The 14,812-nt window shown below is 45.2% G+C and overlaps 1 protein-coding gene across 3 annotated transcripts in view; it reads left to right on the top strand.

Moving 5' to 3' along the window:
* Positions 1-710: 710 nt before the first annotated feature.
* Positions 711-14,812, top strand: part of LOC111158124 (testis expressed 2) — a 58,385-nt gene continuing 44,283 nt past the window's right edge. For all 3 annotated transcript variants that reach the window (XR_002641337.1, XM_022519992.1, XM_022519991.1), the window contains exon 1: positions 711-2,351. Coding sequence is in view for 2 of the 3 variants with exons in the window: in XM_022519992.1 (XP_022375700.1) it covers positions 711-2,351 (1,641 nt within the window). In the remaining variant the exon portion in view is untranslated. The remainder of the gene's footprint in view (positions 2,352-14,812) is intronic.

The raw sequence follows: 14,812 nt of genomic DNA on the forward strand, positions 1-14,812 counted from the left end.
CCTGAAACCCCAGAATATGACCTTGTCTTCATGGCTACCCAAGTACTCTGCCATTTGGGGAACAAAGAAGCCAACAGTTGATCGCAATCCATTTAGAGATTTCCCTTTCCACCCTTGGAGACTTGGCTGCTACTTTGCCGTGACAAGATAGTATGAGTCCTGGTGGGAGAAGCAAGCCAAATAATTGTTAGGATTGCTGGGAAAATAGCAATGGAAGCAATAATCCTCCTGGGTTGGCTTTTTATAGCTAGAAAACAGTGGTGACATTTTTGTTCCAGGATCCTCAAAATCCCCAGGCTGCTTCTTTCTAGCCTGTTGGCTTTCTGAAATGACTCTGGTAACATCTATTGTGCAGGTATTTTAAGGGTTGAGATATGGAAAGGCTGGTAGAAATGAGCCAGTTAAGAGGGAGGAAACAATTACTCAGCTGTTGTGAAGTCTGACAGATCGCAGGGCCTCTGTAATACCGGTTTGTAGCTTGCTCATAAAAGAGAATGCCTAACTGGGATTTATCTGGTGAAAATTAAACCATCAAACACGCTCGAGTGAAAAACAGTGGCCATCTGCCAAGTAAAATCATAATCACCATTTGGAAGGGAGCTTCATCTGCGTTCCCGTGTGCACACGACAGCCCCTCCTTGGAGAAACGGTTCCCTGACTTCTGGTTTCCTTGCTGTTTCCACAGAGCCTGAGCCCTCGTGAAGCCGGCGATGACAAGTCTGAACGGTCACCATGCCGAGAAGACCGTTGACATGCCAAAACCATCCGCCCCCAGAGTGCACGTGCAGAGGTCCGTGTCCCGAGACACTATCGCCATTCACTTCTCGGCGTCCGGCGAGGAGGAGGAGGAAGAGGAGGAGGAGTTCAGGGAGTACCTTGAGGAGGGGCTGGACGACCAAAACATTGTGACGGCGCTCGAAGCCAAGGAAGACCTCTACTTTGAATCCCAGGGTGGCCATGACTCCACTGGCCCTGCCGGCCAGCTCATCGTGGCAGATGGCCTGTGTGTGTCCCCTGCCATTCTGCCCATCTCCGAGAACACGGTAAAGCTGTTGGAGGCCCCTCCTCCGGCAGTGCAAGTATTAAGCACAGTGCCATCGGCTCTGTCCCCAGGGTCATCTTCGTCGGGGCCCTTAGCTAGCTCTCCCAGTGTGTCTTCCCTTTCCGAGCAGAAAATCAGCTCTTCCTCTCCGTTGTCCTCTCCTTCCAAGTCTCCTAGCCTGTCCTCCAGTGCCTCGTCCTCCACCCTGTCCAGTACCAGACCCTTCTTGAGCCTTGTGAAGTCCCTGTCAACCGAGGTGGAGCCAAAAGAATCCCCACAGCCCTCGAGGCACAGGCACTTGATGAAGACTTTAGTGAAGTCTCTGTCCACAGACACCTCCCGGCAGGAGTCAGACGCCGTGTCCTATAAGCCCCCTGACTCCAAGCTCAACCTGCACCTGTTCAAGCAGTTCACACAGCCCCGAAACACAGGCGGAGACTCCAAAACCGCCCCCTCTTCCCCGTTGACTTCTCCCTCCGATACGCGCTCCTTTTTCAAAGTGCCCGAGATGGAGGCTAAAATCGAGGACACGAAGCGACGCCTTTCAGAAGTCATATATGAGCCTTTTCAGCTCCTCAGTAAAATTATAGGGGAAGAAAGTGGCAGCCACAGGCCCAAAGCCTTATCTTCAAGTGCTTCGGAACTCTCCAATCTGTCCAGCCTGAACGGTCACCTGGAAAGCAGTAACAACTACAGCATCAAGGAGGAGGACGGTGACTCAGAGGGGGACGGCTGTGGCAGTGACCCCAGCGCCCCCGCGAGTGACTACCCCAGAGCCTCCGATGAGCCCCCAAGAGAGGCGGAGCCCAAGAGTAGTTCCCAGGGGGGCGGCCTGAAGGACTTAGGCCTGAAGACGAGCTCGCTAGTTCTTGAGAAATGTTCCTTGTCTGCCTTAGTGAGCAAAGAAGATGAGGAGTTCTGCGAGCTGTACACGGAGGACTTCGATTTGGAAGTGGAGGCCGAGAGCACAGTCGACAAGCTCCCGGAGAGCCCTCTCAAGCCCGCGGTGCTGGCAGAGGATGGTCCGGCCCTTGACATTGAGTACGAGGCCCAGTCGGCCTTGCAGCACCCGGAATTACCCGTGAAGACACTGGGCTTCTTTATCATGTGCATGTATGGGTACCTCGTCCTCCCTCTGCCCCATTACGTGAGCGGACTCCTCCTGGGAATTGGTCTTGGGTTCATGACTGCGGTTTGCATGATTTGGTTTTTTACACCACCAAGTGCTCATGAATATCACAGGTTACATAAAAACCGACAACACTGGAACACAAGGTCTCTGGATATCCAAGAACCGGAAATCCTAAAGGTGAGTCCCTGCTGCGGCCAAGTGCACATTCTCCCTTCCGGACGGCCGGAGTTTAGATCCAGCTTCATTTTCCTAGTCGATGGTCATGGGTTTTCACACAAGCTGTGTGTCTTAGGCTTTGGGGTCTCTCTTCGTTCTCCGGGCACGCGAGAGACTTCTCTGGTAAACCTCATTCTAGGTCCGGTGCTAGCAGCTCAGCGAGCTTCTCAAAGATCTCTGCCGCGCTGGAGAGCAGCATTTGCATGCGATTCGTATTTTGGTCTCTCTCGAAATTTCCGGGGATTTGCGACTTGCTGAGGATTTGTTACAGCTGAGTCTACCAGGATTGCATATTCCTGACACCCTGGAGAAGGGTTCAGCACTCCTGGAATGCCAGCAAAGGAAAGGAGGAAGAGAGGCAAGTCAATGTCCGTGGTTGGCCGCTACGGGCACACCTCTTGCCTTCGTGCTCAGTGAGATGTGGGCTTGAGAAGGGACCTCGCTCTCCAGGCTGTGACGGTTTCGGGATCTGGGCCCCCCGACAGGTGCTTGGGTGATCCGTTAGGGTGCGGGAAGAAAATAGTAGAACCTCCATTCACATTTGTTTTTGTATATTTAAAAAGCTGCTGTGTTCTTGTATGTTTCAAAATATACAAGATATAAACGTACAGGTGTAGCTTACATAGCTTGTAAGTCATAGGCTCATATACACTTTTATATATATATATATATTTTTTAATTGTGGTAAGATACAAATGGCATACAATTTACCATCTTAACCATTGTATGGTGTACAGTTCAGTGGCATTAAGTACATCCACATTCTTATGGCCTCATCACCACCGTCTATCCCCGTAGCTCTTTTCATCTTGTACCACAGAAGCTCTCTACGTATTAAATGGTAACTCCTCATTTCTTCCCTCCCTCCAGACCTTAGCAACCATAGTTCCACTTGGTCCTTTAGATTGAGTATGTCATATAAGTAGAATCAGACAGTATTTGTCCCTTGGGGCCTGGCTTATTTTACTTAGCATAATCACAATTAGTCAGAATTTGCTTTTCTTTTAAGACCAAATACCATTCGGTCGTGTGCATGTACTCCCATTTTCCTTATCCATTCATCCAGCAGTGGACACCTGGATTGTTTCCACGTTTTAGTTATGCTGAATAATGCTGTGACCGTGGGTGTATAGATGGCTCTTTGAGCTCTTGTTTTCAGTTCTTTTGGGTACACACCCCAAAGTGGGACTGTTGGATCTGATGGTAATTCTGTTTCAGATTTTTCGAGGAGCTGCCGTACTGTTTTTCACAGCGGCTGTACCATTTCACCTTCCTACCAGCAGAGCGCGGGGTTCTAATTTCTCCATAGCCTTGCCAGTGCTTTTTTGGGGGGTTTGTTTGTTTGCATTATTTTGGTAGTTCAAAGCTGGTTTCATTTCTCTGTTAATAGGTTTTTTTCTCCCCTCTGTTTAAATAAGAATGCTTAAAAAATGGCAGCCTGTCTTTCTACCGCAAAAAACAAACAAACCAAAAAACAAAAACAAAAAAGCAAAACAAGGGGAGGAAGAAAGCTAAGGGTCCAAAACATTGTTTTCTAGTTTCATAAACTTTTTATCTTATTCAAAATAAATACACAGACAATATTTTAAAAACATAGGAAACCCAAAGAAAAAATTTATTTTTTTATCACACTAGTGGGAAGGGATTAACAATTTTGTTATTTATCCTGGTTTTGTTCTTTTTTTAAATTTCTGCAAGTATATATACACCACACGCGTGCATACTCACTCTTTTTGTTTTGACTTAATGAATCATGTATTTGTTTTTTTCTTTTTCTTTCTCATGGCAATATGAGACTTCCTTTTTAAGAGAAGCTGGTGCTGAGTCTTGAGGATGTGACACACATCAGCTTAGTATTAATATATGAAGTGGAGTAGGAGGGACTCATTATGGTTGCTGTGTTTTTCATAGGGTGATGCTGTGACTACCTGAGTTACATGCCCTCGAAGTCAGTTACTGTAACTTTAGCAAAGAAAATGGTACTTCTATATTCCTCCAGTGCCTAACGATGGTGACATTCACTTTAAACTGGTTCGAGCACTTGACTTGTTTAGGGGGGCTTCGTTATTGTTGAGGAAAAGTTATATTTTAGCAGGAAATCTTCTGTTTGGTATACAGGGCTGTTTTTAGAGGCGTGGTTAAATACTTAATTTTAAAAAAGTAACACTACTACAGATTAGAAGGGTAGGTTGTGTATTGTAAGGCAAAGATTTCAAATGCAAATGTTCTTTGGGCTTAATTTTACTGAGTTGGAGATCATACTCTTGGGAACCATTTAAAAAGTATGACACTCTAAAACATTTAGCAGTGTTGACATTAAATTTGGGACTCAGATGGTGCAATAAGAAAAGGAAAGGGTAGTGGGGTCTTACTTCAAGCATCTATTTTCTTACATTTTCTCATTGGACATTGTGCTTTATTTTTTGTAAGAGGTAGGATAACACTAGCTATTACAACAAATGAGAAGTTGTTTCTTGCCTGTGGAAGAGTCCTGTTTGGATATTCCTGGTGGGTGGGTGGCCATCCCTAGGTATTGATTCAGGGGCCCAAGCTCCTTCCATCTTGTGGCTCAGCTAACTTTCTTAAAAGGCCAGATAGTAAATATTTTATGCTTGTGGGTCATATAGTTTCTGTTGCAATCACTTAACTCTTCTTTTTTAAAATCACTTACCTCTTTATTGTAGCAGGAAAACAGCCACAGACAGTGTGTAAATAAATGGGTGTGGCCCTGTTCCAATAAAACTTTATAGAAACAGGCCTCAGGCTCAGTTTGTTGATCCCTGCCTAGGGTACTAGGGTTTTAGAGTTCTTTAAATCCAGCTGGCAGAAGGAGAATGAAAAAGCAAAAGAAGGCATGCCTTCTTATAATGCCTAGACCTAGAAGTGACACACAGCACTTCTACTCACATTCCATTGTGAGCTAGTCACATAGATCCTCCGAAATGTCGGGGGTCATGGGGAATCTGGGACTTGGCTCGGCAGCTTCTTCCCAGCAACAGCTATAGACTATAGAAAGGAGTACCCAAGTTTGAGGGACAGCTAGCCTTCTCTGCCTCACTTTCATAGTACTTGTGAGAGCCCTAGTTATATGTATGTTTATTGCCCATCTCCTCCAGTTCACAATGGGCTTCCTGAATGCACAGGCCACATCCATCGTTTTCATCGTTGTGTCCTCAGCATGTAGCACATATTGGGCACTTGATAGGTAATTACTGGATGAATAGGTGGGTAGATGGTTGGATGATGAATGAGTAAATGAATGAATGAGGCTTTATCAGGAAATGTAGGTGGTGAGGCAGTATTGGCCTTGTCATCTCCTAATGAAGTTGCCTTTTTTTTTTTAAAGATTTTTAAAATTTATTTGACAGAGAGATCACAAGTAGGAAGAGAGGCAGGCAGAGAGAGAGGAGGAAGCAGGCTCTCCGCTGAGCAGGGAGCCCAATGCGGGGCTTGATCCCAGGACCCTGGGATCATGACCTGAGCCGAAGGCAGAGGCTTAATCCACTGAGTCACCCAGGCGCTCCTTGAGTTGCTTTTTAAAAGAAATCCTTGATTTTTTTTTTTTTAATTTTTAAGGATTTTATTTATTTATTTACAACAGAGAGATACAGAGGGAGAGAACATGAGCAGGGGGAGAGGCAGAAGCAGAGGGAGAAGCAGACTCCCTGCTGAGCCAGGAGCCTGATGTGGGGCTCGGTCCCAGGACCCCAGGATCATGACCTGAGCCAAAGGCCAATGCTTAACCATCTGAGCCACCCAGGTGCCCAGAAATCCCTGATACTTAAAGAAAAAAAATTTAGTTGGATTGACAGGGGTGGTCTTTTAAGAAGACAAAAAATAATTACCAAAAAGTACAGATTATGAAGAGGTTTTTCTTTTCCCACAGCAGTGGAAAAGCCAAGATGGTCCATCTTTCACAGGATTTGGAACTTGATTTTTACTACGTAGAAACCTCTGGCAGCAAGTCTGCTCTTTCTTACCTACACTCCTCCAGCGCTGGCCTCCTGAATTCAAAGGGGGAGAGGACTGCTGGTGTCTGCCAAGTTGAGCATTAGAGAAATGGCGATGGTGGCAAGTTCTAGATTTCCGCTAGATCTATGACTTTAAAAGTGATGCAGGGAAAAAAATAAAATAAAATAAAATAAAACAAATAAAAGTGATGCAGGCGATGGGCCTTGGTTTCTTTATAAAGCAGATCTGTGAACCTGTTCCTAGGGCCGAAAAAGCCCCTTTTTGAAAATAGGCTTGAATTAGGGGAATTAGCTGTTGCAAATTATTTTCAATGGATCTGCTACTATTCCCTTGGTTTTTACAGAGGATGTAATGGTGCAAGTTTTGAGGGCAGGCATGGAAACTTAAAAAAAAAATTTGCAGACATGGGCTGTAAAACCTGCCTATGATAAAGATCTCTAGCATAGAGGCCCAGCATTGACAGTGATCCTCCAAGTTCGTGCCCTAAGTAGACTGTATCTTCGGGCCCCATGAACAAGACAGGCAGGAGGGTTAGTGCTCCAGGAGTATTTTAAGAGACTGTGTTTTTAAGCCTCTGACTCATGGAGGTTCTCACCTATGGGCCCAGGACTGAGAGTCTAAGTCCTAAATTGGCTCCATAAACAATTCAGAAAGCACTGCAGTTTCTCTTCAGCGAGACTTCACATGAAAGGGAGGAGAAAAGTAAAGTAAAGCTCTTTTGTACTTTCTCCCGGTGATTTTACTCTTCCATCCACACTGTGGATATTTGTATTTAAAAATGACCCTGCTACAGGGGGTGCCTAGGTGGCTCAGTCGGTTAAGCATCTTCCTTCAGGTCAGGTCATGATCCTGGGGTCCTGGGATTGAGCCCCACATCGGGCTCCCTGCTCAGTAGGGAGTCTGCTTCTCCCTCTGCCTCTGACCTCCCCCCTGTCCGTGCTCTCACTCACTTTCTCTGTCTCTCTCAAATGAATAAATAAAAAAATCTTAAAAAAAAAAATGACACTGCCACAGTGGTGAGTATATGGGATGAAGAGTCACAAAGACTGGCTAGCAGCCAAGAAGTAGCTGTTCTCAAGGACTGATATGTGCCTGATCCGGCCTCATGACCCTTCACCATGTCTCACTCAACCCTGCCAGTCAGCAGCTCTCTCATCTGGGACGGAAGCAGTCAAAACCTCTGTAAGGCCAAACAGTTGTCACCAAGTCCGTAGAACGACTCTTAGAACCTCCTTGAAAGCCTGCTTGTTCTTAATGTTGGGAATTCATACATTGTTATTTCATACAGTCATGCTGCTGATGAGAAGCAGCAAATAGGAGAAAGGCGGCTACACAGGCACCAAGTGACAAGTCGAACACGTGAGAGGAAGGGGGGCCACCAAAATGCTAGGACACACGGATGTGACTCAAAGCTTGGCAGTCTGGGTATGTTAGCTCAAGGTGGAGACTCGTGTGCTGCAGAGTCCCAAAGGCTTCATTTTGAGCAACAACCCCTGTGTAGGAACCTTCTGGGGGTTTTATTTTGGGTGACTGGCTAGATACTGTGAGCTGGGGACCCTGGGAAGGAGTGGGGTTGGGCACGGGGAGAAAGATATTCAGAGTCAGCACTGCATTTGGAATGTGTGGTTTTGCTGAGCATTCTTAAGCAATTTTGGTGAGACTTCTCTGAGAATGTACTGTCACAGGAAGCCGGGGTGGCTCTGTCGGTGAAGTGTCTGCCTCTGGGTCAGGTCATAATCTCAGGGTCCTGGGATCGAGTCCTGCATTGGGTTCCTTGGTCAGCAGGGAGCCTGCTTCTCTCTCTGCCTGCTGCTCCTCCTGCTTGTGCACGCACATGCTCTCTCTCTCACAAATGAATAAATAAAATCTTAAAAAAAAAAAAGAATGTACTTGTCACTTGACCAGGAGTGTACCTAATTCAGTGCCATTCCTGTACACTGAGGTTTCCACGTGTCTGTAATGATAAGCTTCCTGAAGATTTCATAAGGTTCTTTGATGTATGTTTGAGTGTATGGCTCATGCAGTTTTGAATTATAGTCATGGGTAAATTCTTTATCTCTGACTTACAAACCATTCGTGGAACACAACCGTAGAATGTTGGTTTCTAGAGTGATGATCTGTCGCTCTCTCTCTCTCTCTTTTTTAAAAATTTTTCTAAAATTATTTTAACATAAACATCAAAACAACTTGGCTCTTTTTAAAATATGTGGCTCACAGGGCGCCTGGGTGGCTCAATCGGTTAAGCATCTGACTTTGGCTTGGGGTCATGAATCCAGGGCCCTGAGATCAAGCCCCGCATCAGGCTCCTTTCTCGGTAAGGAGACTGCTGCTGCTCCTCTCTCTGCCATTCCCTCTCCTCCCCCGGCTTGTGCTCTCTGGCTCTCTCTATCTCTCCATAAAATAAATAAAATCTTAAAAAAAAAAAAAGAGGGACGCCTGGGTGGCTCAGTTGGTTAAGCGGCTGCCTTCGGCTCAGGTCATGATCCCAGCGTCCTGGGATCGAGTCCCACATCGGGCTCCTTGCTCGGCGGAGAGCCTGCTTCTCCCTCTGCCTCTGCCTGCCATTCTGTCTGCCTGTGCTCGCTCTCTCCCCTCTCTCTCTGACAAATAAATAAAATCTTAAAAAAAAAAAAAAAAAGATACGGCCCATAAGGTCAACTAAAATTGCATTTCCACCATCGCAAAACTAATAGAAATAAATTTTGGAGAATGGTTTTTTTTTTCCCCCTTAGGTTATATCACATTTAGGTTTTTAGTAAGGAGGATAGATTTTTTTTTTTTTTAAATCATTGCAGTCCCTAAATACAGGCTTTGGTATTGACATATAAGTATAATTTTGTAGGGAGAACTTTATAGATTTTGAGAAGAAATTCAAGCTTGTAAATTTAATCTCAATTTCATGCAATTCTTTCTTTCAAGAAATTAGAGTGTTCAGATATTAAGGAGAGAACAGCTCCATTACAACCAGAAGAGACTTGGGTTGCTTTTGTTGGTGTCTATAACTCCTAATTTAGTGAGTACAAGAAATAAAAGAGCATTTCTTTCTACATTATTCTGAACTGAAAATATCCTGCTCCCATAATGGGTCACTTGAGTTTTTATGGATGGCTTTTATAAACATGGCTATTTCCCAGTGTCCCTTGTCACTTGAGAAATACCAGGTTTCAGTGCAGGCAGCCCTCACTTAAAAGCAGCTACGCATGTTTTAAAGTTGGTTGGAAATCTAACTGTGTAGAAAATGCTTTCTGAATTCCATTGGAATAGTGTGGTTAAGGATGTCAGGTGACTCCAGAATGATTTTTTTCTTGAGCTTGTATTTTCTAACTTTTTATTGTAGAAAATGTCTAGTATACACAGAAGAGAATGGTGTAATGAAACCCCATGTACCCAATGCCCAGTCTCAACTTCAACAATTACCAACATTTTGCCAATTTCTCACTCAACTCATTAGCTTACAGCATGGCTAAATGGTAATTCTGGTTTACTTATATATGACTAAGTTTATAGCATCATTTCCTTGAGAAAATATCTTCTGGATTCTGGCTAGGTATTCCAGGACCATGCTTTTTAGTTTTGTTGCAGGTTTCATCTATGGGGTAAGGAGAGAAGCTGTGGGCATGGTGGATCTGAGAGAGTGGGTCTGTGTGATCTAAAATTTTAGAGGCTCCTAATTTATTGGCTTGCTAATCTCTTGTCTTATAATTTCAAAAGTTGTTGATAATGATTTAATGTTTATCATGTGTTAGTGTAAATCAGACCTTGATTATTTCAGTGGTTCATCTGAGATTGTGTTATTTTTCTGTCAAATTTGAATGCTCAGGAGTGCCTGGGTGGCTGAGTTGGTTAAGCGTCCAACTCATGACATGGGCTCAGGTTGTGATCTCAGAGTCATGAGATCAAGCCCCATGTTGGGCCCTGCACTGGGTTTGGAGTCTGCTTGAGATTCTATCGCCCTCTCCCTCTGTCCCTCCCCTTCCTCTTTCTCTAAAAAACATTTTTTTTTTTTGAATGCTCATTTTCTCTTCTACTATTTGCCAGTACATTCTAAAAAGTGTTCTTTGAGTAGATGCTGCCCTGAAGGTTGGGAAAAGCTGAGATAAGGGCCATTTTGCCAGGCAGAGTCTGTGGCTTTAGCTTGGACTCCACAGCTTCTAGTGACGTGGCCGTGAAGGTGACCTTGGAGTGGGCTGTTGGAGGATGTGGATGGTATTGATGTTGGTGCTTCTCTCCCCTAATAGACTTTTTTTTTCCCCTTCTTGATGGTTTCTTTGAGTAGCATCTATTTTGAATGTTGACTATTTGCTTGAGGCTGTCATTCATACTATGAAGTCTATATATCTGTTGGTTTTTTTGTCTTTTATGGGTAAAATCAAATTTGTATCTAACATTCTGTAAATTTAAGTAGACTGTTCCTGCCATAGTCTCTAAGTCCATGATCTGTGAGATCGTGTTTTAACTGATGACTTCCAGTTCTAAACCATTAATGCATCAAAAAGGGTCAAAACCTGCAAAGAGAAGACTCTTGCTTATGCTTATGCTTTAGTTCTGGGGACAAAAGAAAAGTCTTCAACCCTTTTTATCGGCTTCACAGAGGATTTCCAGCAGCCAGGGCCTCGGGCTGTGGCTCTGTCCTTATGTTTAGGATTTGTTCCTCTCCCGATAGGCTGGGTGAAGGAATGATGCAGGGGAGCTGAATGACAGGCAGCCTCAAATGCCAGCCCAGCCATGTGACAGCAGGATGTCAGCCCACGCGACACCCAAGATAGAGAGAGAAAGCCCCATCGCTTCCTCGGGCGCATCGCTCTGGTCAGCACCGCATCAAGCTGACCAAGAGAGAGCGTTGGTCTTGACCTCCTGACTAGCACTGTAACTGAAAGTGAACACATAGTAGTTCTCCCAGACTTCATTCTTTTGCAAAAGGTTAATTGCCGCCTTTAATCTTTCTGAGTGTTAAATGAGTCCCTTTATAGATTGTGGTTTGTACTTTCAGCCAGATACGGCTTCTAAATCCAGTGGAGAATTGAATAGAAACCCCTGACCTTTTACAGACAGGATCACAGGACCAGTCTGTGGGCCAGACAGCTGTGGGCCAGCTGACTGTGGTCATTGTCCCCCAGTGCGTGCAACTGTCTCCATTTTAACAGTTCCAGCCTCCGAAAGAAACGAGGCTTGTCTGAGCTGCTTTAGTGTGGGTTGGGAGCACCTCTGAGGTTTTTAGTTGAGCTGTTGAAATGGAATGAGTTGCTAACTGTATACTAAGCCTCTTTATACTCCCTCCTATGTCTCATAACAAAGTAAAACTGGAGAAATCCTTTTTTGTTTTTAAAGATTTTATTTATTTATTTGACAGAGATCACAAGTAGGCGGAGAGGCAGGAAGAGTGGGGGAAGCAGGCTCCTTGCCAAGCAGAGAGCCTGAAGTGGGACTCGATCCCAGGACCCTGAGATCATGACCTGAGCCGAAGGCAGAGGCTTAACCCACTGAGCCACCCAGGCACCCCAAACTGGAGAAATATCTTACTTGTTAAGAAGTGGAGGGTTAAGAATTGTAGAACAGCTAAGCAATAGACAGCTGGGTACTATATGGGGAACTGGGGGAAGGCCTTGAAGTTGCTGCACTGCTCGCTAGATTTGACATTTGACTGCTTAGGTCTGGAAGTTCCATTTGCAGCTTTATCTAAGGAGTTGGTCAAACTGCAGGAAGAATTTGGCCAGTTGAAGGTATCAAAAGCCAGCGGGGTTTGCATTGGGAGATCACTTTCTGCAAGGGTAGCCTGCGCGGTTTGGGGACAGTAAGGCGCATTAGGGGACAGAAGCAGGAGAATCATGCCTGGCCACCTCTTGCCTGGAGCCTTCCAATGGCCATCAGCATCCTGGATGCCTGACTGATGCAGGTCAAGTAGCAGCCTTGTGACTCAAGGTTTCCTATCAAAGCTCATAATGTTCTGGAAGGAGCCCTGCATGGGAATCAAGAAACCTGACCACCAGTCACAGCACCTACCTCTCTGTGTTATAGAGAAGTAGCTAATTCAGTTTCTGTCCTGAAAAGCTTGAACACCTTTTACTCTTAAGATTCTTCCTGAGGTTACTTATTCTCTGGTTCTATTTTGTGCAATTATAACTTGGTTCTCTCCTTGGGAGCAGTGACCAAGCCTTCTGCTTCAAAATAACCTCTGCCGGCCTCTGCGCTCTCCACTCCTTCTGTGCTTCTCTCCACTTCTGCGAGTAGAACAATACTTCCAGGCTGTGAAGGGCACACCAGCTTGTCCTGCTCACTCGTGCTCGATGTACAGATCCCCTGTAACCCTCACGGGGGCCGTCTAAATCAGGACACATTCAGGTACTCAGTCAGTGAACCTGTGCTACGACTCTGATTGTCTTCCCGCGTTTGTATGCAAAGTAGACCAGGCAGTTAACAGATACAGTGATAGGAGGAAGGCAGTAGACAACAGGTGATCAGAGAGGTTCCCTGGGAAAAGTGTCACCTTCGCCATGACCTGCGGGATGGCTAGCCAGACAGAAGGTGGGCAGTGCTATGGAGGGAAGGTAGGAGCCTGGGCCTCGAAGTCAGGTAAATTTGGCTTAAGTCCTGGATTTGCCACTCGCTGGGCCACGTTTTTTTGTTTTTGTTTTTGTTTTTGTTTTTTTAACCTCTTTAGGCAAGTCACTTAACCCCGCTCACCATCTTGCTCACTTAGATCTTAAGTAATCTGCAGAAGGAGCTAGTGCAGCTGAAGTGCCTGGATTATAATGTGAGCTCAGATGTCAGCTATTATTACAAACCTTAATATCTTAAAATCTCATGGGTAAGATTTGTTCCTTTACTGTATATGCAGATTGTACCTCACTTAAAGTACTGATAGTGTGGAGGAATTCATTACAGCTGGAGCAAGAGGGTGAGGTGGGGACGGGGGAGGCACGAAGCTGGGTTAGACCCCCTCACAGGCAAGAAGACCAAGCATCTAAGGATAAGTACCACCCAACTTGGCAGTTAGCAGGTGGTGAAGCCAGGATTGGAACACAGGTGTGTCAGGCCCGGCAGTTCTGCTAATGTTTGTGGGCAGGTTGCAATGCATGGGTTTTGACCAGCAGTCTGTCATGTATGGCCAAGGGTCCGGTCTCACTGAAGCTAACAAATGATTGTTGGCAATAGACATGCAGTTGAAATCCTGATTCGTGAGTTGTATTTATCTGTTGGCAGCTTTGGGCTTTAGCCTCGGATAGCTCCTGAACACAAAGAAAAGCAAATGGTAGTGTAGGGAACAGGCACTGTGAAGATAAAAAGGAAAGAGGAGCCACAGGGCCCTTTGTGTTGGAACGCAGCCAGTGGTGATTGCGAAAGGAGCAGGTGATGGGGAGGAGGCTCAAGCCAGCCCTGAACCAGAAGAAGGCAGCTTGGAGCCTCCTGGACCTTTCCTGAGGAAAGGCATCTCCTAGATTCTCTTCTTAGGCCTACTCCTGCCTCTACCCAGTGTCCCCTGGTCGGGCAGGTGTGGGGTTATGTTCCCGAACTGGTTAGGACTTGAAACTCTCTTTTCTCCTCCACATGCCTCTAAATCAGGTTGTTCTAGTATTTCTGCAACTTGGCAAATGGTAGACGGTGATCTGTTTGTTTTCTGTCAGAGCAGTGAGCAAAGACGACCACGTATCATCTTGGAACTGTGGCCATGGTGGTGGGGGGTCACAGGCTGCAGCCCAGCAAGAACTCCGGAGGGCTGGCTCTCTGAGTTGGGTAGGAACTCAGGCTGCTGGGTCAGGAGCAAATCCCCAAAGCACTGAAGTGTTTGCCCTTGTTAACCAGATACAGGAATAGTAGCTGTGCAGCAGTTTGTTAAATGAGTACGGAGTGATGGCTTTTCACCAGGTAATCGTGTAAACAGATGAGCTGAAGCAGTGTGACCTAACACATGTGCCTCTGTAGCCTGTCTTCTTTTCTGCTAAAAAACAGAAGAATAAGCTAAAAACTTAATGTAAGTTTGTTTGCAAATTGAGTGTCTTAATGACCTTATAGAACTGTAACAGTTTTCAAAAACTTTAGCCTTTTACTTAGATTACTTTTACTCTTATTCCTTAGTTTTTAAGATTGCATGTTAGCTTTTCTTTAAAGTTTATTTTTTTTAGTAATCTCTATACCCAATATGGAGCTCAAAGTCACGACCCCAATCAAGAGTCACATTCTCTTCTGACTGAGCCTGCCAGGTGCCCCACATGTTAGCTTTTTAAAGTGGTTTTGAATTTCTGAGATTGAATGTTGCATCTGGAGATTACTTAGACCATCTTCTCTCATGTAAGTTGGTAGAGCACCTAGTAAAACACAGCATAAAACTGCTTATGTTGGAAGTGTCAGCAAGAGGGGCACCTGGCTGGCTCAGTCAGCAGCGTTTATGACTCTTGATCTCGGGGTCATGACTTTGAGTTCCATATTGGACGGACATAGAGATGACCTAATGT

This window comes from Enhydra lutris, unplaced genomic scaffold, assembly GCF_002288905.1.
Source record: "Enhydra lutris kenyoni isolate GAN:26980312 unplaced genomic scaffold, ASM228890v2 scaffoldscaffold57, whole genome shotgun sequence".
NCBI classification, from domain to species: Eukaryota; Metazoa; Chordata; class Mammalia; order Carnivora; family Mustelidae; genus Enhydra; species Enhydra lutris.